The sequence below is a fragment of the Callithrix jacchus genome, chromosome 6 (genome assembly GCF_049354715.1).
Source record: "Callithrix jacchus isolate 240 chromosome 6, calJac240_pri, whole genome shotgun sequence".
Lineage (NCBI taxonomy): Eukaryota > Metazoa > Chordata > Mammalia > Primates > Cebidae > Callithrix > Callithrix jacchus.
Window position 1 is genome coordinate 36,199,475 of NC_133507.1, and position 25,405 is coordinate 36,224,879.

Here is a 25,405-nt window from a genome sequence, read left to right on the forward strand (position 1 = left end):
GCCTTGAGGTTCCCCCTCTCACTTCACCTGTTGTGTCTGCCTGGGGCAGCTCCCAGAGGTGGAGGACCGAGAGGAGACCTAGATGCCATCCTCAGAATCCAAAGAACTGGATGCAACCCAAAGCCAGCCCCAGCAGCAGACAAGACTTAGGTGAAGCCCTCCCTCTTCTGTCCCGGTTTCCAGCTTCTGCTAGATAAAGGGCTTGGACTTTGCACTCTATCAGTTTGCCCTTCTGAACACAAAAACTGAATGACTGCGCAGTTTTAAAGAAGACAGGAAAAGTTTATTGTGTTGAGCAGACCTTATTTTCATTACAGTACCAGGAAGTTCTTTCTCAATTCCCCTCAGATGCAGAGATTCCGCAAACATTTAAAACCCCAATGCTGTTACCAAGCAAGGAGCAGCACCTGAACACATTGTTGCATTTAATGGAGCAGAATTACCGTAAAATCAGATGTTCATGAAGAAGATTTGCAAAGTAGTTTCCTGAAAAATTCTAAGATTTTCCCACCTTTATCTTGTTATTACCATGAATGACTGGTTGGTTGGAAAACATGGTACTTGATGATAATCTTCGCTGTCGAGCTTAGGTTAATGTATTCTGCTTTTTGTTGTTGCTGTTAAAAGGCGCTCTGCCCATTTCTCTGGAAATCTCAATGGTGACAAGTAAGGCAAGGCATACAGTACACTCCTGTCCCACTGCAACCTTCCATGGCTGGCTCTGCGCTGCTGGGTACCTGGGAAAGACTCAGGAGAGGACCTCTTGCTTGCAATTCTTGACCACGGAGCTTAACCTTTATGTGCTCCTTCTAGGGAGCAGCATGTGGCCGCCTGCCACAGACTTTGCAGTTTGTTTTTAAAAATTGTCACTGCTCAGTGACAGCCTGAGGGAATGGGACCCTCTACTCAATTCATTGACTCCCTGCCACTACTGCCTTCCAGAAGTGTCATTTCTGTATACAGAGAAATGAAAGACCAAATAATGAATGAGAAATCTGTATCCTCCAGGTATTTCAGGTATACACCCTGAAATATCAATACCACTAAAGTTCATGATGTCTCATTTGCTTTAATTCAATCAGGTAATTACCAAAATCCTGATTAAGATCTCTCCCTTACTACCTCAAGACAAAGAAAACATGAATTTAGAAGTTGTCTTATCAGACTAGACACACGACAAGCTCTATCTGATTAACTCCAATCATCCCACAAAAATGCGCCCATGAAATCAAGTGCTTAAAAAACTAATTATTAAAATTACACAACAAATAGGCCAGGCGAGGTGGCTCACGCCTGTAATTCTAGCCAGCACTTTGGGAGGCCAGGGTGGGTGGATCGCCTGACATCAGGAGTTCGAGACTAGCCTGACCAACATGGTGAAACCCCGTTCCTACTAAAAATGCAAAAAGTAGGCCAGGCATGGTGGCTCACTCCTGTAATCCTAGCACTTTAGGAAGCCAAGAAGGGCAGATCACTTGAGGTCAGGAGTTGGAGATCACCCTGGCCAACATGGTGAAACCCTGTCTCTACTAAAAATACAAATTAGCCAGGCATAATGGCAGGTGCATGTAATCCCAGCTACTCAGGAGGCTGAAGCAGGAGAATTGCCTGAACCCGGGAGGTGGAGGTTGCAGTGAGCTGAGATAGCACCATTGTACTCCAGCCTGGGCAACAAGAGCAAAACTCTGAGAAAAAAAAAAAAAAATACACAATAGAATGCATATATTTAGATGACTCTGCACATAATATACCTCCATTTTTATTACCAAGAGAAAGCTTCCATCAGGTGGCTTTACAATACATTTCCATTCCCATGAAATGTAATACCACAGTACAAACATTATATTCAGAGAAATAGACTACAATTCCCTTGTAACTCTTTTTCTTTTTTCCTGTAACTCTTGAGTTATTTATCTTAATCATTCAGGCCAAACTAGGTATGGCAATTTTAGAAAAGGACTGCTTTCAAGTATATCTAAATGTAATTCCAGAGGGTGGGAGAGAAGGAATCATTTTACACTTGTCATTATCAGGGTTGTGTCTGATTGTCCAAGTCATGGGGTCAGTAGAGTAGGTTTCCTGGCTAAAGGAAACTCTGCGAGTTCCTTCCTCCCTGAGACCATTATGTGGTCTCTTCCACATAATGATCCCCTATCCCTTGCTCTTGGCCCTCTACTCAGGGACTTGGTCCCCACGATCAGAAGAAAGCTCATTCAGGCAGACCTCGACAAGGTTCAGAACACAAGGGTTTGGCTGGACATGGCTCAAGCCAGTAATCCCACCATTTTGGGAGGCTAAGGCAGGCAGATCACCTGAGTTCAAGACCAGCCTGGCCAACCAACATGGTAAAACCCCGTTTCTACTAAAAATACAAAAATTAGCCGAGTGTGGTGGCAGGCGCCTGTAATCCCAGCTACTTGGGAGAGTGAGACGGGAGAATCGCTTGAACCTGGGATGCAGAGGTTGCAGTGAATCGAGGTTGCAGTGAATCGAGATTGCGCCACTGCACTCCAGCCTGAGCAACAGAATGAGACTCAAAAAAATAAATAAATAAATAAAAAACACGGGGGCTTAAGGAGAGCAGAGCAAATTAAGCTCCATTTCTGGAAACTGTTTCTTAACATACATCATGCATGCAATCTTTGCCCTTCCAAGAGGCATTCACCCAAGTAAATAGGCAAGCATCTATGTGTTCAATCTGAAATGCAACATTGGTAGATGCACAACTTTATCCCCCTTAGAGAAACTAACATGTCATCCATCACTCTCCATGTGGTAAACATTCAGTAAACTTCTAAAACCAAACACAGTACCCTGGCATATCCCACAGCCCCAGCAGCAGGCTGTGACAGGCTTTGATCTCAATCGAATGCCACTGTTCACAGAACATAAAAACAGGCTGACGGTGCTGCATGTCACTCTGACATTCACATTATTTCATATTACTCTGTCTCTTATTCAGAAACAAAAGTTTCCACTATGGCATGATTAAGAGAAAAAACAATTCATTATATATAAATGATGGCTAAGAACAACATATTGTGAACAGTTTACAGAGTTTGAACATTCAGCAGAATCAATTCTTACTTCTTGATTTTTTTCTTGGAAAAAAATCTCTTACCTATCTTTTCCATCACAGTATGCCTTCTTAGAGACAATATTTTAGTGGTAACATCATTTTCTGGGGCATTTGGTTAATTTTGAAAGATGAATATGCCACAGGAACTAAAAAAAGAAACTGACAGGAGGAGGAGGGTCCTAGACCATTTTGCAAGCAAGCTGGGTCTTGCATTATTCAGAGTCAATGATTAAGCGGACTTATGTCAGGGTGGTGACAGATAAGAGGCAATGAGTGACACCAGGACGTGTATACCACACAGAGAACATGGTCTACTCTGCATCTTCCTTGCGTAGAATAAACGTAAGAGGCTTGGTAGAAAGACATGGGGAAAGGTTCCATGGGGCCAGCATTTGGAAAGCATATATCCCAGTAAAGATTTGAGTATCCCCGTTCAACCTTCTGGAAAAGAAACTTAGAAAAGGCACACCTCTGCCCACAGTTGTGGACAGCAGCCATCACTCTCTGAAGTTTTCATTCAGTGTGAAGATGCAGCTTGAACACAAGTTTTTTAATCTCACTGATCCCATCTCTCCAGCTGCTCTGACCAGAGGGGCAGAGTGGGGGAAGTCATAATCAGGTACCTTTTCAGTCTCTTACCCTCTTTTGAGCTCTCCTCTCCTTAAATTTTTTTTTTCATTGTACCATTAATCCTCTCCTCAATTTTTAACGGAATTATAAAGGCAAAGTCAAAAGGTCCTTCGGGATGAATGAGATGCTTCCTAGACTAACTTTTGCATTGAAAATGGAAAAAATAAATTACGTGATATTTGTGATAAGACTGATTTCTTTAAAAGTCTGCACATCAATATATTACCTGGCTTAGAAGGGTGAGGATATGGCTATCCATCTGCACCCTCTCCTCATATTTTTTAAAAACAAGCAAAATATGTAAGCAAAGGCCAGTGTGCATTGGAAGACAGAGCATGCCTATCTGTGCCAGTGCTGCTGTGCCCTGCAGCCTGGCAGATGGAGTCGCATGCCAGCGCCTCAGGCCTACTCAGGCCAATAACACATCCAAGACTCTACAGCCTGTTCATCAGCACAGGCTGCCCTGAGGGGCACTAATGACTGTGGAAGTGAAGACACACAAAGCAGGGACTAAAGGCTAATGGGGCTTCATGATGCAACACGAAGAAAGAACTGCTGTGGGAACCAAAGGTAACCTACGGTGCTCAGATACAGGAAAATAGGACAGGAAGCCACGAGTTTCATGGGCAGAATTGTTCCTGGTCTTAGATCTAAGGGCATTTGCAGAGAAAAGTCCAAGGCAACTTCCCCTGGGTCTGAGAGAAAATCCTCCACAGGAGAGGACAGACAATGTGGTGCTCTTCTTGAGGGGGCCTGAACCCTACGGACTGGATATGAAAGGGGCTTAGGATTGCTGTATCCAGTAAGGAAACTGGTAACAGACTTTTTTAGAAAGTGGAAAGAAAAAGCAAAGACATTCACAAATACAAAAATTGTTTATAAAACAATTACCTAGAAAGTTCACTGCAGTTGGTTGGGGAATAAGAGTAATGTTTTCATTTCAAATAAGCCATGATGCTACTAATGGTTTATAAAAGGGAATGGCCAGTTCTTGGTCTTCCTTCCCTTCCCATAACCCCCAGAACCTTCCTACTCCTGATATTTTCCCTACCCTCACTGCAACCTACCCCCATCATGGCCCCAAATTAATTTGCCCAGCCACTGCACCATACCAGCCTTGACACACCATGTTGGTTGTATTTCACTTCATGCACCTAATGCTTGGGAAGAGAAGGTGGGGAGGGCACAAGTAGCACGTTGGCTTAAACCTGGAGGTGTGTGGGCCTTGAACAGAGCTTCTCCCAGCCAAACCCAGGACAGGGTGGGCATCTGCAGTACAGTGCATGCTGCAGGTAAACTGAGGTAAGGAAAAACATGGCGGCTCCAGCTGGCCTGCTTTCCGACACAGTGCAGCATGTGTGTACCCTTGGGTGTAGGCACCAAAAGACATTTTCTTCCGGTTGCTGCTGCCATTCCACCCTCTGGCTAGAAGAATGCTCTTTACAGAGTACAAAAGAACAGCCACTTGGTCTTCCTCTGAGGTACAAATCCAATAGAGCCTTAATCCCAAAGATCCAGAGCCCACTGGAGTGCAGAAGTCAGAATCAAATGCTCAGAATCAAAAGGTATGGCACTCCTGCCCAGCCAGTTTATCAGCAGTTGTATAGACAGATCAGAAAAAACTAGCATTTAGTATAAAAACTGTTTTTCAAATGGGGTGATTTCCTATCTTTCTCCAGAGATCATAATTCTTCACGTTTCTGAGGACCTAAGGAAAAGAACCACAGAAAAGAAAACAGATGATCTTCAAATTATAAACACCACCAAGGGCATTTTTCATCACTGTAACCTATTTTTTTGTACCTCCACCTCCATCGTATTTCACTTATTAAATCTTTTGGAGCTTGGTTGGGTGTTTTTGTACTCCATTTTAAAAGCGAAAACTAAATTAAGGATTTTTTAAAAACGGAAACTATCCGTAAATCCCACTCCAGAGGAATTGCTTTCACAAATACAATATTTACTTTCAGTACATATGCATGTATTTTTTAGTCAGGATTTTAATTTTATTATTTAATAGCATATGGACATTTTCTATGTATCATTATAGCTCATTCTTGGATGTTTAAACTGTTTTTAATGCTTTTGGCTTATAAGTAATGGTAAAATAAATTTCTTCATGTATATAACTTTTTTTTTTCTGTTGAATTATTTCTTGAAGGTATATTTTCAAGAGAGGAATTACTGAGGGTATAAACACCTTAAAGGCTCCTACTAGCAGATATACTGCTTTTTACCAAAGGCCATACACAAAGCTTCATCAAGGTTCACAACAGTTTCATCACCATCTCCCAAACAAATGGCATTATCACTATGTCTATTTTTTTCCACATAGCAGATATTAATAATAGACTGCTTTAATTTGATTACTGTTTCCTCAAATTTATTTATTATTTGTGTTTCCTCTTACTTGAACGCATGTCCACATTCTTTGCCCATTTATCTATGGAAATTCTCAAGGTTTAACTGATGAATCTGAATGAATGATTTTTATGGTTACTATATAGCCTTCCAGTTCTGATATTTAATGTCATGGTACGATCTGAGGGATGTATAGGCAAACCACTCAAGATCCATGTTCTGCAACTGCTTTTTTTGGTTGATTTTGAGACAGGGTCTTGCTCTGTCACAGAGTCTCTCTCTGTTACCTAGGCTGGAGTGCAGGGGCTCACTGCAACCTTGACCTCCCAGGTTCAAGCAATCCTCCCACCTTAGCTTCCTGAGAGGCTACGATTACAGGTAGCAGCCACTACACCCGGCTACTTTTTTAGAATTAGTCTAAAGCAGAATAAATCTTAAAAATCCAGAGGCCATGTATATACCAAAACATTACTATGTACTCCATAAATATGTACAATTATTATGGACAATTTAAAAGTAAATAAATTTAAATTTTTTCTTAAATCTAGAACTCAGCTTATTAATATTTTTAAGTCACTTTAGTATTCTAATGATTTTTTTTCAGTAGTTATCATTCAAGACACACACAATGGGGAAAACATTAAAGACTAAATTCCTATTCTTACACTAAACTAAATTCAAGCATTCCATCCCAACATGCTTGTTTTAAAGAACACATTTTCAGCCAGGTGCAGTGGCTCATGTTTGTAATCCCAGCACTTTGGGAGGCTGAGGCGGGTGGCTCACTTGAGGTCAGGAGTTCAAGACGAGCCTGGGCAACATGGTGAAATCTCATCCCCACTAAAATTACAAAAAATTAAAAATAAGTAAATAAATAAAAAATTAGCTGGGTGTGATGGTACATGCCTGTAATTCCAGCTACTTGGGAGGCTGAGGTATGAGAATCATGTGAACCTGGGAGGCAGAGGTTGCAGTAAGCCAAGATCATGCCACTGTACTCCAGCCTGGGCAACAAAGTAAGATTCTGTCCTTAAAAAAAAAAAAGAGGCCAGGCATGGTGGCTCACAAGGTCAGAAGTTCAAGACCAGCCTGACGAAAATTGTGAAACCCTGTCTCTACTAAAAATACAAAAATTAGCTGGGCGCAGTGGCAGGTACCTGCAATCTCAGTTACTCGGGAGGCTAAGGCAGGAAAATTGCTTGAACCTGGTGTAGGTTGCAGTGAGCCTAGATCATGCCACTGCACTCTAGCCTAGGTTACAGAGGGAGACTCCATCTCAAAAAAAAAAAGAATTTCAAATACATACTTGTCTTGATCTAAATTTATTCATTCACTAGTATACTGATAGATTTAATGAAAAAAACAAAGAATCAGACAAGAAATCTGCAAAAGGTTCGGTTTATGTATCACAAAACTCATAAAACTAAATAACAGTCACAATTAAAATGCTCTTTATCCCTCTCACCAGAAAAAGGGGAAAAAAAGATAGCAATTGCATTAATAAATACTGTTTAGAAGACCAACATAAGGCCAGGCACGGTGGCTCATGCCTGTAATCCCAGCATTTGAGGAGGCCAAAGCGGGCGGATCATAAGGTCAGGAGTTCGAGACCAGCCTGGCCAACATGGCAAAACCTCGTTTCTACTAAAAATACAAAAATTAGCTGGGCGCAGTGGCAGGCACCTGTAATCCCAGCTACTCGAAAGGCTGAGCAGGAGAATCACTTGAACCCGGGAGGCAGAGACTGCAGTGAGCCGAGATGGCGCCATTGCACTCCAGCCTGGGCAACAGAGCAAGACTCCATATCAAAAAATAAAAATAAAAAAGACCAACATAAAAAGAAAATGGAAAACATATACTGGTGGATGTCAGAATGGAAGGATTAATGGGAGATTTTTCTCTTCCTATTATTCATTATTCTATTGTCTTTACAACAAGCAGAAATCATAAATGGAAAGAAGTACTGAACTTTCCATTTGAAAAGTCCTTACCTTCCAATTGAAGGTAAGTAAAAGCCAATGATTTGTGCTTACCTTCTCGGCTTGGTTCTTTTGTCTTCTCTTTATACAGCGTTCCTGTTTCTTTCTCCTTTTGAAAGCGGATCTGTAGCTGTTTGATCTCTTGATCGTAGTCCTGCCACTCTGGGACAATTCGCACAGCTGCTTCCAGTTTAGGCTCTTTGGTCATTGGATTATTACACTGTGAAAGTCAAAAGAACACACTTCAACTGAGTTGAAGAAAGGCTACATAATAGAGAATTCAAAGGTTCTTGGGTTACAAGTCCTAACTGGACAGAAAAAACAACAGTTAGGAACCAAATGTTATACTACCAGAAGCAATATGGTAGTGGGCTATGTAAAGCTGTATTTACACATCTACAAAGAACCTATGAGTGGCTACTGGAAGGCAGGAAAAGTAAAAGCCCAAAATTACAGGGCACAGAGATAAAGTGGAAGCCAAGGAATGACTCAGCAGATTATAAGTTGTGAAAACAGTCCATTAAATGCTAGGGGATTTGGTTTCCTAATGTAAGTGGGGGGAAAAAAAACCACTGAAATATTCTATAAGTCCACAGTTTAGGGACAAGCTGCTTCAGAAAACCCCCTTAACCCGGCATAAGCTGACCCCCTCTTCCCCACTTTGAGTGCCCTGTAGCTGCATTTCTGAACTTCTATCTAGGCACCACATCAAGGCTGCCAGACGTGTTAAAATTGAGTAAAGCCTGATTACAGCCATTTGGGCAGCTTGGGGGAGGACAGGGAAAACAAATGTTTATATCCGTACTTGTAAATTCCTGTTTTATACATACTGTAAAATCTTGTCTTTTAAAACTGCCACCACAAAGTCAGAGGAAGTTAAACTATCTCTGTGCCTGTTACAAGCTAATGGATTATCTGTGTCCTAAAACTTCCTTATGCCCCTCTCAGCCCATATAAACCCCTCGTTTTGTAAGCACCGGACTGTCTCCTCTGATTGTTACAGAGCAGCCTGGCAGGTTAATGAAATTTGCTTGCCTAACTTTGGATCTACTCCCCTTTCTCTCGACTAACCTTACATTTTGGTGCCAAAATCTGGGAAAGGGTAGGCTCTGGCCAGGCGTCCTTAAGGTACTCTCTTTCTCTCTCCCTCTCCTATCGCCTCTCTCTCGACCAACCCTCCTCCTTCCCAAACCTGCCAAAGACCCGGAGGATCTCCCAGATTCTCCCATTGCTGGCGACCTCATCCACCATCAGAGCCTCAGCTGGGATAAGAGACACTCTTGCCGTTTACCCAGAACCCTTGACCATCTCTGCCTTTTCAAAAGACCCAGTGCTGGGCCTAGGGATTCCTCCAGTCTCCAGGCCTCCAGTTCCTCCATCTCAGGGATGCCTGACTCGGTGGCTACCTCCTCTATTCCAGACAGGACCTGTGGGACAGGGGACGCCCTCTCCTGCTGCCCTTGTCACAACAAGGGGTTTCCTCCCAAGGGAACTGGATAGTCAAAGATCAAAATCTCATCCTCCCCAAGAATAAACCAAAGAAAATCTAACATCTCTTCACCAATCCTTCCATATTGGTGTACACTCCCTGTACCTTCTTCTCCTTTGCCTTTATTTCTCTTCCCCCCACCTATTTACCTGCTAAAAGACATAACCTCAAACTGTCATTTATATTCTGCCACTTCCTCCCAAGGGGCTCTCCTCTCTCCTCCTATCCCTACACATTAGCTAAGAGGAACACTCCCAAGGAAGACTAGCAAATAGACTTTACCCATATGCCTCCTGTTAAAAAGACTAAGTTTCTTCTTACTCTTATAGACACCTTCTCCGGGTGGGTAGAAGTGTTTCCCACCTCCTCAGAAACAGCTGCGGCAGTCTCCTAAATTCTTTTAATAGAAATCATCCCTAGATTTGGTCTCCCGCATTCCATACAATCAGACATCAGCCCTTGCTTCATCTCCCAAATCACCCAACAAGTCTCTTAGTTCCTTGGCGTACAGTGGCACCTCCCTATCCCATACCAACCCCAGTCATCAGGAAAAGTTGAAAGGGCAAATGGGATCCTTAAAATTCAGTTAACCAAATTCACTCTAGAAGTCCAGAAACCCTGGACCTCCCTTCTGCCCACAGCCCTAGCCCACATAAGAGCCAACCCAAAAGCACCCTCCTTCCTCAGCCCATTTGAGTTAATGTATGGACGCCCTCTCCTCTTACAAAACAGGCCCCCTTCTAGCTCTTAGCTGGAGAATATCTCCCAATACTTTTCCTCATCCACCATCTCCTCCATGAAGAAGCAGACTAGGCTCTCCCAAAGCTCCACAAAGGCCCTACCAACCAGACCTTCCTACCAGGAGAAATGTCTTCCTAAGAACTCTTAACACAGCAAGGCTTAAACCAAAGTGGGAAGGTCCCTTTCGAGTTGTTCTCACAATCCCCACTGCAACTAAACTGTCAGGACATATCTTTTGGTACCATCTTTCCAGGTTAAAAAGATCTCCTGAAGCGCCCACTGACCTGCCAACTGCCACCCTCTGCGGATTCTCCAGCACCCTCCTTATTCCAACTGAACTCCGCCTTATGCCCGTCCCCAAGGAAGACCCATGAGCAGTAACTCCTTCATATATCACCTCTGCCCCTGCTCCAGGTGCCAAGGTCCTCATGACAAGGAACAGCCCCCGACCCACTCCTGACAGCATACCAAATATTAGAAGTCTTCTCCTCTCTCCCCATTCCCACATGTAGAAAAGTCTTAACTCACCTACTTATTCATTGCTCATTTGCAAGGAGAATTTGACTATCCGTGGGATGCTATTAGCCACTTCACAGACCCTCTAGAAGAGGCCACCTCCCAATACAGCCCCTACCAACTCCTTCCCCCAGATAGAGACTCCGATTCTTCCTCAAGCTTCTAACTCTTTTAATAGTCAATCCCACTGCCTCTGCTCCCTCAAAGTCCCTTCTCACTTCTACAAGGCTCAGATAACCTCTCAATCTCACTCACTCCTTGTTATAGTGCTCTAACTCTACACGTGCTTCCGTCACTGGACTGCTTTTCCCTTTCTTCTACTGCCTAGTCAACCACCCCAATTTCTTGGCCCTGGGACCAAATTCCCATTTGCGTTTCATACACCATCCAAAAAGGCTCTGCCTTTGTAGACAGAGTCCTCACCCTCACTGGGAACTATCCCACTGCCCTTGGTAATGGAGCTACCAAACTTCTCTCCATATACACTGCCAATTACAGCCATACAAAACTCCCTCACCCTGCTATCCAAGGTCCCATTCTTACGTGTTACCTCTTCCAACAGACACATACACATAGGCACCATCCCTCCCTCTACCTGTGGCTCAACTCAAACCATCTCTCATCCCTTTTCCCATACCTCATTCTGAGTAGATTATTCAGTTTCCCTTGAAGCTAACTCGCTCTTTACCCAGCCCCTCCACATAACCTCCCTTCCTGCCTCTCAAACATGGAACGCCCCCTCCCGCCAAAGAAGTTGTCAAAGGGGTCTCTCTCTCCTCCTCACTCTGAGCTGTTGAAGCTGAACCAAGTCCCTCCAAACGAGGAACCTACACACTCCAACACCTATTCTCAATCCACTTGTCTGTTTGCATTAACACCACGGGCATCTTCTTCCTCTGCGGATCCACAACCTACTTCTGTCTCCCTACCAACTGGACAGGTACTTGCACCCTAGTCTACCTTATCCCCAACATTAACCTAGTCTCTCCAAAACAAGAACTCTTCCCTGCTACATTACACGCTCGCTCACAAAATAGCAATACAGTTCATTCCCTTTCAGTAGCCCTTGGAGTCACCACTAGTGTCAGGTTAAAAGCAGGATGCCTAGAAACCTCATTATCTATTTCCAGTCACTCTCCTGAGACTTCCAATCGTCACTAGAAGAAATAGCAAACTCTATCACTCACTTCGAAAACCAATTAATCTCTTTAGCAGCAGTCATCCTACAAAACTGCAGAGGCCTAGACCTCCTCACTGCTGAAAAAGGAGGTCTGTGTCTCTTTTTAATAAACAATGCTGTTTCTACCTCAATCAATCTGGGCTAGTATGAGATGCTGTCAAAAAGCTCAAAGACCAAGCACAAAAACTTAAAGATAGTCAGTTCACCTGGCCCCAGTGGTTCCGTAACTCCTGGGCACCCTGACTACTGCCCCTCCTGGGTCCTGCCATAACCCTTTACCTCCTTCTAGCATTTGGCCCCTGCCTCTTACAACTCCTCACCCAGCTTTAACAGGACCATATTAAAGCTTTCACCCATGGAACAATATAAGATATGATGCTGTTCCACGAATAGTGACAGCTCCAGGAACGACAATCCCTACAATCTAGCCTCCCCCAGACAGCAACCCTATCCAGCAAGGAGCAGATGGAGACAATGGTGCCCCTCTTCTATTACCAAATAAAAGGCTGGAATGGTCTACTCTCCTTTCTCTCAGCTAACCTTACACACAGCCCCAACACACTATACAATTACAGAGAAAGTCTAAATAAGAATCTAGGAAACTCCTAAAGAATCTAAATAAAAGTATTAATTATGATTCAGTTATACATCCACTGGACGAACATGCAGAAGTGTACCACAGAGAATCTTACCAAATCAATGGTTTTTGCCCTTTTCTTAGAGGCGTCATCACACCACGTTTCACACCAAAGCCATTCTTGAGGGAGGGATTTAATTGGCACCTGATGAATCATGTTATTGGGCAGATCCTGTTTGGTAAATAATAATAATAATAAAAAAACACATGTATCTAAAGTTCTGGTAGTATTTATTTATTTATTTAGAGATGGGGTCTCACTGTCACCCAGGCTGGAGTGCAGTGGTGTGATCTCAGCTCACTGCAACCTCTACCGCCTGGGTTCAAGAGATTCTTGTGCCTCAGCCTCCTGAGTAGCTGGGACTACAGGGTCCTACAACTACACCTGGCCAATTTCTGTATTTTTACAAAACATGGGGTTTTGCCATGTTGCTCAGGCTGGTCTCAAACTGCTGAGCCTGGTTCACTGCCATCACTGCCTCCCAGGTTCAAGAGATTATTGTGCCTTCGCCTCCTGAGTAGCTGGGACTACAAGGGGTCACCACCACACCTGGCCAATTTTTGTATTTTTACAAAACATGGGGTTTTGCCATGTTGCCCAGGCTGGTCTCAAACTGCCGAGCTCAAGCAATCCACCAATTTCGGCCTCACAAAGTGCTGGGATTCCAGGCATGAGCCACTGTGCCCAGCCAGTTGAGGGGAACTTAAACCAATGCAGCACATCAGTGATGCAGCTGCTCATTATGGATCACATGCCAATCACAAATGTTCAGAATGGGAAAAGTCCCCACCAAAGCCTTAGAGAAATTATTGAAAACTATACATTTTAGAGGATCCATAAAATATCTGCCCATAATAAGCAACTGAAAAGCTATGGCTTAAAACTTACAAAGAGCCTGCACCTAAACCTCCCTTCATTAGGGCAATCTTAAGAAAAATACTCCTACTGACTTTTGAAAGTCAGCTAAATAGAGTGGTGGTTCGTAAATTTTACAGTTTCCTATCAAGGAAGCTTTGAATCTACCTTGTCTATTGAGACTCGATCCCAAATAGATGAAATTATTTTTTCTAGCCAATTCTACTCTACACTTTAAACCTTTTTTCTGAGGAGACCGTCTGACTTTGCCACAATAAAATGTTCCATCGTCCTAAGATTTACATGGAACAGAGAAATGTACAGAAATTATTAACTGTGATACTTGTAAAAAATGTTCCATGATGGTACAAAAATAAATAGATTATACTTCTCTACAAAACCCTGTCAACAAACTAAAATTTAAAATAGCTGCTGAAGTTGGTAGATCACTTGAGCCCAGGAGTTCCAAGACCAGCTGAGGCAACATGGCAAAACCCCATCTCTATAAAATATACAAACAATTAGCCAGGCCTGGTGGTGCGAGCCTGTCATCCCAGCTACTCGGGAGGCTGAGGTGGGAGGATCGCCTGAGCCAGGCACTTCAAGGCTGCAGCAAGCCATGATCGATCCCATCACTACACTCCAGCCTGGGTGACAGAGTGAGACCTTTTCTCAAAAAAAAAAAAAGAAAAGAAAAGAAAAAAGCTGGATTAAGGTATCAAATACTCATCTTGATTTATCTTAATTTCACTTCAAGTCTTACAAATTGTTGACCTTGTGGCACTGCTACAGAAAGCTGAATCAACACAGTATCAGTTCCAACTCTGCTCTGCTTGAAAAATAGTAGAACTCTACTTTCAGCATTTGGGGACTAGATAAATGAGACTAGCACGCCTCCTGAGGAAAACTAGAATAGCTGAATGAATTATAAAAAGCATACACCTTTTGAAGGCACCAGAGAACTAACAAGACAATAATTACTAAACCAGGAGAGAAAGAACAAAGACCAGAAAAGATAACCCAGGAATTGGGTTTTTCCCTCTGGATCTATGTTGCTACTCAGGCCTGAGGTAACGAAGATTTGTATATAAGATCTGCAGTGGTTGAGGGGAGTTCTAGTGAAACCCTTTGCTTTGGGTTGGCGTACCTAAAGAATACACATTACAATTTAGAGTAAGCCAGAAAAGGCATGAGAAAAATGCAGCTCAACTTCCAGTCATCAGAATTCTTAAAATGGATTAAAATAATCCTGGATAGCCAGGGCCCCCAAGTTTCTGGAAAAAAAAAAAAAAAAAAAAAAAGTGACAAAACAAAACAAATACTGTTGGATGGTATCATTTTTGAACTCAAATTATTCCCCAAAATAATTCTGCAAAAACATGCCTGATACACTAGAGGAAATAAACAGATATGTGAGAGACGGTATGAACAAAAGAAAACAGAAATAATACAACAGAATCAGATCCACAGTAGCTCCATCAATTAGAAGATACCAGATATCACACAAATTTTTTAAAGTAAGTAGAGCCGGGCACTGTGGCTCATGCCTGTAATCCCAGCACTTTGGGAGTCCAAGTGGGAGGATCCCTTGAGCCCAAGAGTTCAAGACCAGCCTGGGCAACACAGGGAGATTCTACCTCTACAAAAAAATAAACAAAAAACTAGCCAGGCCTGGTGGTGAGTGCCAGTAGTCCCAGCTACTTAGAAGCTGAGATGGGAGCAGTGCTACAGCCTGGGAAATTGAGGCTGCAGTGAACTATGATTGTGCCACTAAACTCCAGTCTAGGTAACAGACTGATACCTGTCTCTGAAAAAAAGAAATAAAGCCAATCTTACACAAACCAGTTACAAGTAAATGGAAAAGAATAAAATCCAACTTATTCTGTGAAGTCACCAGAGCCTTGATATCAACCTGATAGGAATATTACAAGCCAATGTCACACAAAAACATAAATGAAAAAACCTTAAATAATAGCACAAATAATCCAGCAATATATAAAAAAGGTAATAAATAATGACCAAGTTGGTATGTAATACATGTTTTATAATTCAGGGATTATATTTAGGTATATAATTCATCATCAAACACAAAGAAAATAACTCAGAAAAATATAGTAAAATTAAAATGATATATTAGAAAATACTTAACACAAAACAAGGCAGTAATGAAGAAACTGAGGAACAAAAAAGATGTAACACATAGAAAACAAATAAGAAATGACAGCTCTAAATCCTCCCTCATTAATAATTGCATTAAATGTAAATGGATTAAACTCTCCAATAAAAAGCCACAATGGGATGTCAGCTCAAACCCACCAAAAGAACAGACTGCCAATACATATTTGTCAAAACATGGAGCAACAGGAATTCTTACACACCTGATGGGAATGTAAATTAGAACTACTTTGAAAAACTTTGGAATTAGCGATAGTAAAGATACACATATCTGATGACCCAGCAGTTCCACTTGTAGTTGTATAAATAATTGGAATAGTGCACACGTGTGAGAGTAGTCACAGTAGCAATATCTATGGAAGTCAAAATTGAAAACAACCCAAATGTGAATGGATAAATAAAACGTACCACTACACACAGTGACATGGATGAAACACACAACATAATGCTGAGCAAAAGTTGGACTCAAAAGAGTTCATCTGGCTGGGGGCAGTGGCTCACACCTATAATCCCAGCACTTTGGGAGGCCAAAGAGGGTGGATCACTTGAGGTCAGGAGTTCGAGACCAGCCTGGCCAACATGGTGAAACCCCGTCTCTACTAAAAATGCAAAATTAGCCAGGTGTGGTGGTACATGCCTGTAATCCCAGTTACTCAGGAGGCTGAGGCAGGAGAATCGCTTGAACCCGGGAGGTAGATGTTGCAGTGAGTGCAATCCAGATCATGCCACTGCACCCCAGCCTGGGCAACAGAGCGAGACTCCATCTCAAAAAAAAAAAAAAAAAGAAAAAGAAAGAAAGAATTTCTCTTTTATTATTCCACTGAGATACAGGCAAAGAAAATGAGCAAATTAAACTAGTGTTTAAGAATACATGCTTATGCTTAAACAGTAAATCTATACACAAAGAAAAGCTAATGATTACCATAAAAGTCATGATGCTAGACACTTTTGTTAGGAAGGAAGGGTGGCTTCTGGGATGTTAATAATGTTCTATTTCTTGAACTAGGTTGTGATATATGGGTATTTGCTTCGTAAGAATTCCTGGATGTATGTGAATATGTTATGTATTTGTTTTATATACTTTTCTTTATGGATGCTACATATAAAAAAACCTTCACAATAAAGGTTTGAAAAAATTTAAGTAGACTTCAGCGAAACAAAATGCTTAAAATATGTGAAATATGTACCTAAAACCCTTAAACTTCAATCTCACCTCTGAAAAATGCTTAACATTAACGAACAGTAATTTAGCTAGCCTTTAAATAGCTTATGGTTTCTGACATAGAAAAAAGGGAAACTGTGATACTATACTGTGATTCTATACTATGAATCCTGAGCTATTTAGTTCCTACAGTAGAAAAACAAATTGACCCTAGCAGGTAGAGAAACAAATCTATGAGATTAGTTTGAGTACAAAATACAAAGACATGGTAATGGTTCAGAGAGGCATAATTCTCCTTCCATCTCTCTCCCCAACCAGCATCAGATCTATGACATTTTTCGTGCTGAAATGTCTACTCTTGAAGGCAGATACAAATCTCTCTCTCTCTCTCTCTCTCTCTCTCACACACACACACACACACACACACACACCCCATGAGAAAACAAGACACCATCCTGAGAGAGGAGAGAAGTGAAGACACAAATAATACTTCATTTTCTGATGCAACACTTTATACCTGTCACTCAAAGTTAACCATAAAAAATGAATACTTACTTGATCAAGATTTGAAAGGCTGTTAGGATCTTGACTCAGACCTTGGTACTGTCCCCTGAGTCTGTCACCAGCAGCTATTTTCCTAAACTTCTTCAGATCCACAACGTATAGTGCACTGAATAAAGAAGACCCACTTGTTACAATCAACCATGGATTATGACAGGAAAACTAAACCCACTGAATAATGAATGGAACAGGTCACTAGCCAAATATTCTGGCTTTTCTTTGAAAAGGTATGCTACAGCCCTACAGTGGAGTTAAAGTGTGCTACTTTAAAGATCTCTAAGAAAGTCACTGTAAAATCTATACTGTGCTATGCTTTTGTCACTGTTCCATATTTGTCATCCAAAAGAAATAATCTCTGACAAAAGATTTCTAGCAAATGCAGCAGTAATAAATAAAAGCCACAGTAACTGGTAAATGATCATTATTCAATGATATCTGATGATGTCTTCAATGTTATGAGGGGAAAACCCCAGAGTTATTATAGTCCTTACAGTTCTTTTGGACCAGGAACATAACGAAGCTGCAATCACTACACCCCAGCAGTGATCTCTGCATGTGCCACTTTCTACAGGTTCCTCTTCCCTGCACATCCTCCAAATCACACTTCTCACAGAGAAAATAATGGAGCGCTCATTAGAAATCTAATGCATACACTGTTAGACCTAAAAGGTCTACTTCTAGGAATTTATCCCAGAAATATATCTGAGATATGAAAAATCATTTATTTAGCAGATTATTCGTTGCAACATTGTAGATCATAGGAAAAAACTATAAATAACACTCACACACTGGAATAATATGCAGCTATGAAAAGGAATAAGTCTCTCAATATACTGAGAAGATGTACATGACATTAAGAGAAAAAAAAAGCCAAGTTATAAAACGTATAAATAAGTAGCATATTTTGTGTAAAACAAAAATACACATTCACAGCTGTTTATGTAAGAAGAACATCTGGAAGGACAGACAGTAAATAAGTTGGAAGGTTATCTGTTGTAAGAGCAGGAACTGAGTAGGAAAGAGAGAGACAGGATTAGGAATTTTTTTTACACTGTTTTTTTTTTTGAGATGGAGTCTCACTCTGTTGCCCAGGCTGCGGTGCAGTGGCGTGATCTCAGCTTACTGTAACCTCTGCCTCCTGGGCTCAAGCGATTCTCCTGCCTTAGCCTCCTGAGGAGCTGGGATTACAGGCGCCTGCCATTATGCCTGGCTACTTTTTGTATTTTTAGTAGAGACGAGGTTTCGCCATGTTGGCCAGGCTGGTCATGAACTCCTGACCTCAGGTGATACACCTGCCTTGGCCTCCCAAAGTGCTGGGATTACAGGTGTGAGCCACTGCACCTGGCCACTGTATATTTTTTATAATTTTTATTTTTCAAGCATACTAATGTATTGCCTATTCACAATTTTAACTACACAAAATCAATTTTAAGGAATATTCCATAACAATGTTAGGAGTGCTTCTTTTCAGTACCTGATATGATACTTTCGGCCAGCTAAATGACTGGCCCAGTACCCCGACTTCCAGAACCTGTAGCCATCCATTTCTCTTCGGCTGTCACAGAAAGGAGTGTAACCATAAGGAGCACCGTCCAAATTGAAATCTCGTAACTCTTTCAGATCTGTTCGTACAATCTGGAGAATACCAAAAGTCATCTGTTAAGCAACCATGCAGACAGCTCTAATGCAGCTTCCTTAAGATAAGGTGTGTGGGAGTAGAAATAAAACAAATTTCAATTGCTTAGCCTTTCTGTGCCTCAGTTTCTTCATCTGTAAAATGGAGATAATGATAGTACCTATGTCACAGGTTGCTGGGAGGAGTAATATGTAAGTTAACATACGGATGGACAGATGTAGAATAATGCCTTTTCCATCTTAAGTACTCAACAAGGATTAAATGTGGCTATGTTAGAGTCAGGAAGGCAAGCTTCAGGCTGAGCCAGCAGAAGAGAATTCCAAAGAGGTGAGTGAAGCCTCTGTCCCAGTGACTTTCACACACATTACATCCTTCCATTCAGGTGACAGACTCATGTTTCTGCCCGCTTGGGCTGAAGTGGAAGGCTGTGGGCAAAAGTACAGTTACGCTGCTTGAGTTTGTATGCTCTAAAATCACATGTTCCGTTTCAGTAAGTCAAATCCTGGCAGCTGGAAGAATATCCAGAGGTTCCCTATTGCCAAAGCCAGGCATCCACCTGAGCTTCATTTATCACCAGTGACAATAACTCTACATTTTGGGAAGATAATTAGAAATGATGGCAAGCACTGCTAAATGCTAATTTTCTAATTTTTAGTTTTCATGTTAAATGAATTAAGTCAGATACAAAAGTGTACGCATTATGTAATCACAATGATGTTAAAAAGACAGAAAAAGATGCAAAGGAGATAAACTAAACGCAAATTTAAAAAGTGATCACATCTGTGCATACATGTTTCCATATTTTCTAAATGTAAAATAAGCATGTTCTTTGTCATAACTGAAAAGAGAGCATTTAAAAAGAAATAAGCCATTTGTTGTTTTTAATACAAATTGTCAAAACTTGGCCTACCTGATCAGCGTCCACAAACAGGAACTTGTCAACAACTAGTGGGAAAAGTACATCCAGGAAGAGGATCTTGTAACCCCAGATGATGCGCTGCTTTTCAGTCTGCTGATGAAGCCACCGGGGCCACTTGTACTGAACAAGCTCATACTGGAAATTGTATTCATTTGCCATGTAAGGTATAAACTCCTATTTGTAGACAGGGGAACAAAAAATAATCATTTCTTCTGATTGAGAAAACTGCTTTCATAATGTAAGCCATCAACCATGATACAGGACAAATAAAACACATTTACCAAAACAGTGGTCTTACAAAGACTGGCCCTGAACCACTCATAACAATATAGAAGAGTAGATGTAAACCTCTGTCAAATCCCCATTTCTTTATGACTTCTGGTCACTAGATGAAATGACAGAATGTTCAAAAGAAGGATTTTAGATTTATGTCCTTCTGTGTGTGTTTTTATAGCACATGAATTTGAAGTCCATTTGTCTAAACTTGATTTCAGTAAAGCATTTATTGAGCTTGACAACAGGCCTTCCTAAAGGCCAGGAAATAACATGGCAAAGCCAGAACTCTGGACAAATGTGTTGCCCTTAATGAATAAGTCTTTCAGATTCTAAGTACAAGCACCTTTAGGGGGCCAGCAGTAAAGTGCTTATCAAGGAGAATGGTTACCGAATATATTAAAAGTCATTTAGTAAATTCTACAGAAAAAAAAAAGGATGTAAATAAATCAACTTAGATGACAAATACTGGCCAACATAAATAATGCAGAAAACATTTCAAGTACATGTTTTGCTTTGCACAGAGGAAGCATTACTTCCATATATCATCTGGGAGTAGTTTACACTAACACCAATCTTCTCCTCAGTGTAAAACATTGTTGTGCTTTCTACATTAAAGCAAACATGCAGGCTTCAGAGGAAGAGAACATTATCTGAGTAAGACATTGCTCCTAACAACAACAAAAGACTCTCCTACTGTATTATCCAGGTTTCAAATGGGTCACAATTTAACTGTTTCCCTCAGATACACCAATCTGGAAGAATAATTAAAACAGAAATATGCAACCAAATTAGGGTATCTTAGTAAATGGAAAATTTGTTAAAGTATACAGATAAAACAAAAGTCATCAAAAATATATAGTAATATATACATTCTCCTTAATAAGAATGTTTTCCCTTTCCCTGTGAAACAAACCTTAAATGTGGGGGACAAGTAATTCTTCAAGAACCAGAATTTCACAGGTGTCTTGGTATTCTTCAGCACAGATAGCATCATTATGCTGCCAAACAAAAGTAGATAATAATAATAACTTTCCAATGTGTTTTAACCTCAACATTATGTAGAGTCAATCACAAGACACCTAAATGCTCTTTATGGCAGAGCTAACTAATGGCTCAATTAGGCAGATGCTCAGTGACGGAAAAGGAAAAAATGTACTTATTCTAGCTTATAAAGTTATCACTGAAGAGAAGGGGCATTCCTTACCTATAGAACTACACTTTACTGACAGAGGCAAAGGTTTTAATTCTGTTACAACTCTAAATAAACTGCTTCATGAACTGATATATTAATTATGGTACAAATGAACACTGGACATTGGGGTAACTGACATCACTCTCCAAAAACCCCTGTCACGTGACAGCAGCAACTGGCACTGAGGGAAGAATGTGTAATCACAGCACCTCCTGGAGCCTACACAGAGGCCCTGCTTGAGGGAGGGAGGCTACCAGCTCAGGCCTCCTTACTCAGAAAATAAAACCATATTTTGAATTGAGGAATGTAATCAAATTCAGTTGTCATTAGTATCACTACTTTAGGTAGAATATTATTTCTTGGAAATAAAAGGGCTAAAAATAAGACAAATGACATTTTGATTTTCTATACTAGATCTGCAGTGAAAAATTAAGAATGAACAGAACCCTGGTAATGAGAAAAGTCTCTCTCAGGCTTTCCTCACACTGCAACAAGGCACTCCCAAGTGCTTTTGGTGACCACTACATCAACCAGCCCTAGTCCATGGCTTTTTCTGGCTCTGGCTGTGTGACCTCAGACAAGTCCCTTCACACTTGGGGCCTCAGCTTCTTTATAAAATAGAAGTGTTCATATTTAAGAACTAAGGTGTCTCCCAGCTCTAAAATGCTGTGAATCTTTTCCATGGTTCTGTTCTCACTCTATTCTCTATGTCAACTTCCTAACCTCTGGGTTAAGCAACGTCTGGCAGGCAGTAAACAGCACAGTCCATGAATGTGTATTATTTAACAGTGATGTTAAAGGGCTACAGCCTTGTGATATCCAGAGGCACTGACTACCTAGCTCAACTTCACAGAGTTGACGGGATCAAAACAAATACATTTATAAAAGGCAAGCTACTCACAATGCTCAGAGTGCTTCAAAGACACAGAAGTATAATGAGCAGAATCCCACAAAACCTTTTCGCTCTATATAAGAACACTGACAAATTCAAACATATATAGTGAAATAATCAAGACTGACCGAAGAAATCTTTCGTAGAGGTGACCAGATGCAACGGAGAAAATATTAATTATGTCATCTTTATCTTGCTTCACTTCCTCAGTCTTCTGTCCTCCTGTAAAGCCCCTATAACAATAAGGGTAAAAATAAGACCACTTGAAATACTGGTATGGACACAGAGTCTTTTAAATTAAGAGGAAAGAGATGGCGCTTCCCATCCTTCCCTAGCAGATAAGCTGCAGCAGGAGTGGTTATGAAGCTTCCCTCACATCCTAGAGAGAACACAAGACCAACAAAACCAACCTATGGGGAAAACAAAAAGAATATTCACTCCCCAACGGTGTTGCTTCAGGAAGAGACTGAACCAGAATGCAACTTAGGCAACGGGAGATAAACTGAACAAGGAGCAGTCAAATTTCCAAAGAGCCGGCACAGGCAATGAGAGTCACAAAGTATGGAGCAGAAGTAACTGCTGCATTAGGAGAACCTCTTTTGGATTAATCAAGTGTAAAATACCCATCTATGCCAAACTTAAGTGCAAGATGTAGCTACGCAAAGTAGAATGTGAAAGGCCCAAACAGGATCACAAGATGCAAAAAGAAAGGATGGGTAGTGCTTCTATCTCAGTTTTTCTTAAAGACATAACTCTTTATAATGTCAATTTACCATTTGAAGGAATCCCAAAATCCAGATTCATTCTCATTCGTTCCATCACTCAGCAAGTCTTCATTCACCATGTCTGCCTTCTTCTGAACCTGCAATCAAATGTGATAAACCTTACTCCCAGTATGTCTCACAGGCATAAAACTGCCTCTCACTGGATATATACTGTAAGTCTGCCATTAATAGAGAATTATTAATCAATTCTCTCACGAACAGGCACAACCCCACCCAGAGTCTAGAAGGATTCATTAGAAGTATCTTCATCAGGACATTCACAACAAAACCTTATGTGAGGAGAGAGCAACCTCTTTTAATTAGACCAGCCTCATTTTCAGCTTGCAACATAGGCAAAGAACTGCAAATTCAACTGTGCAAGAAATAGTCTGAGTGAAACCAGAGCATAATTCAATGACCAACCGCTAGTTCCAGGGAAGAGTGTGGCTGCTGGGGCTCTAGCTGTTGGGAGGGAGGTACTTCATGTTATAACCAGTTTTCAGAATTCACTAGCACAAACAGGGGTTGCTTCTTGGCAACACTGTGACCATTTTTCTGCTCAACAATGCATGGCCTGTTTTAGGTTTCACTGTGTTTAATGATTATTTATTCCAGAATATACTCTACTTGAATTTAAGGCACTAAGAACTTCAAAATTCTGAGAATGGAAAGTAGAAGTCAGAAGAAATTAAATAGGACTATCATTTTATTATCACTGTTGCAAAATTTTTTGCCATTTCCCCCAATATCCCAAGGAGAGAATCATCAACAACACTATGAATTGTGGCCATATAAACAACGTAGCATCTATGAGAACATTTTATATAAAATGGGACATGTTCTGCTCACTGAGATTACCCAAAAGGTACAACCTTTCAGTTGAGGAAAGCCACAAACTCACATTTACAAAGACATTTTGCCTTAAAGCAGTATTCCTACAATTGCCACAGCAAATTCCAGAGACTCTTGGGCTGGTTCCAAGATACATATTTTTACATGACAGCTGTCCAATAACAGAATGCCACTACTTTTACCAAACTCACCTTCACTTTAATAATTTTGCTTTTGAAGTTGTTGAGGACGATAACCACCTCATCAGCATCAGGGGGAGAATCGGTGCCATCATGGCTTTGCAAGAAAAGAAAGACAGATATTACAAGGCACAATTCTCAAAAGGCCGCAAATGTTCTCAGAGCATCTGAGTCCATCATCTTTCTCATAAAGGAGTTTTCCAGATCAAACTATCTTCTTGCTCCTTAAGCTCCTTCAAGCTGCACAGAAGCATGTGTTGAAATCTTCTCTCTTTATATAGGGTGCTTGCCCAAACCTCCTTCAAGAATCCTCCTTCAAATTACCCATCACACAGTGAGAGGCATCTATGTGTGGCAACCACATGGTGAGTACTAAACAACCACCTGTGTTCACAAGCTCTGAGCCGAGCACAGTGCCTTTGAGTGCAGGGGGAACAGACCCCTCTCAACTTGAACTGCACTGGAACTGCACTGCTTCCACTTTTTTTTTTTTTTTGAGACAGAGTCTCGCTCTGTCGCCCAGGTTCGAGTGAAGTGGTGCAATCTTGGCTCAACGCAACCTCTGCCTCCCAGGTTCAAGTGATTTTCCTGCTTCAACCTTCAAATAGCTGAGTTTACAAGTACTCACCACCATGCCTGGCTAATTTTTGTATTTTAGCAGAGACAGGGTTTCACCATATTGGCTAGTCTGGTCTCAAACTCCTGACCAAAAGTGATCCACCCGCCTCAGCCTCCCAGTGTTGGGATTACAGGCGTGAGCCATCACACTCAGCCACTACTCTTTAACTGGAATAGTGTTGTAAAGGAATCTCTTTCTGCCTGGAGGCAACGATCAATCAAGAACAGGCCCGGTACTCAACCTGGTATCTGTACACTATACGAAGAACTATAAAAAACTCAATTTGCAGGAGACAGGAGAAGAGGAAGAAAAATTAATGTTTCCCTACTAATCAACAGCAATGCCAAAAATTTCCAGCAAAGTGAAGAAAGTCATAATTATAATAGGAATTCACTGCATTTACTGTCATTTAGCAGAGAGTAGAGTTCTCAGGCAAAGTAACATTCTGCTGGGGGAGCCCTGAACAGCTAGGAAGAGGGGGCACCACGCTCCTGGGAAGGGGAGAGTTGGCAAGATCCAGGGCACCCAAAAGAGAAGGAATTTGGAAGTGCATCCAAAATTTTTAAAAACCCTATCTGAAGAAGATGTTATTTGGAATAAGACCTTCTATTTTTTTTTTTTTACTTTTTTTTTTTAATTGCATTTTAGGTTTTGGGGTACATGTGCAGAACGTGCAAGACAGTTACATAGGTACACACATGGCAGTGTGT

The 25,405-nt window shown here is 41.2% G+C and overlaps 1 protein-coding gene across 35 annotated transcripts in view; it reads right to left on the reverse strand.

Annotated features, from left to right (window-relative positions):
• Positions 1–261: 261 nt before the first annotated feature.
• The window catches only part of UGGT1 (UDP-glucose glycoprotein glucosyltransferase 1), a 118,322-nt gene continuing 93,178 nt past the window's right edge, over positions 262–25,405 (reverse strand). For 18 of the 35 annotated variants that reach the window (XM_078326987.1, XM_035304103.3, XM_078326997.1 and 15 more), the window contains 10 exons: positions 24,089–24,173; positions 23,055–23,143; positions 22,410–22,514; positions 21,111–21,195; positions 19,913–20,095; positions 18,841–19,001; positions 17,361–17,475; positions 12,668–12,784; positions 8,104–8,269; positions 262–953 (listed from right to left, as the gene is read on the reverse strand). In XM_078326987.1, the coding sequence (XP_078183113.1) occupies positions 907–953; positions 8,104–8,269; positions 12,668–12,784; positions 17,361–17,475; positions 18,841–19,001; positions 19,913–20,095; positions 21,111–21,195; positions 22,410–22,514; positions 23,055–23,143; positions 24,089–24,173 (1,153 nt within the window). In that variant the 3' untranslated portion in view covers positions 262–906. Of the gene's footprint in view, positions 5,418–8,103; positions 8,270–12,667; positions 12,785–17,360; positions 17,476–18,840; positions 19,002–19,912; positions 20,096–21,110; positions 21,196–22,409; positions 22,515–23,054; positions 23,144–24,088; positions 24,174–25,405 lie in introns of all 35 variants that reach the window. The other 17 variants (XM_078326989.1, XM_017973346.5, XM_078327000.1 and 14 more) reach the window with 1 other exon arrangement.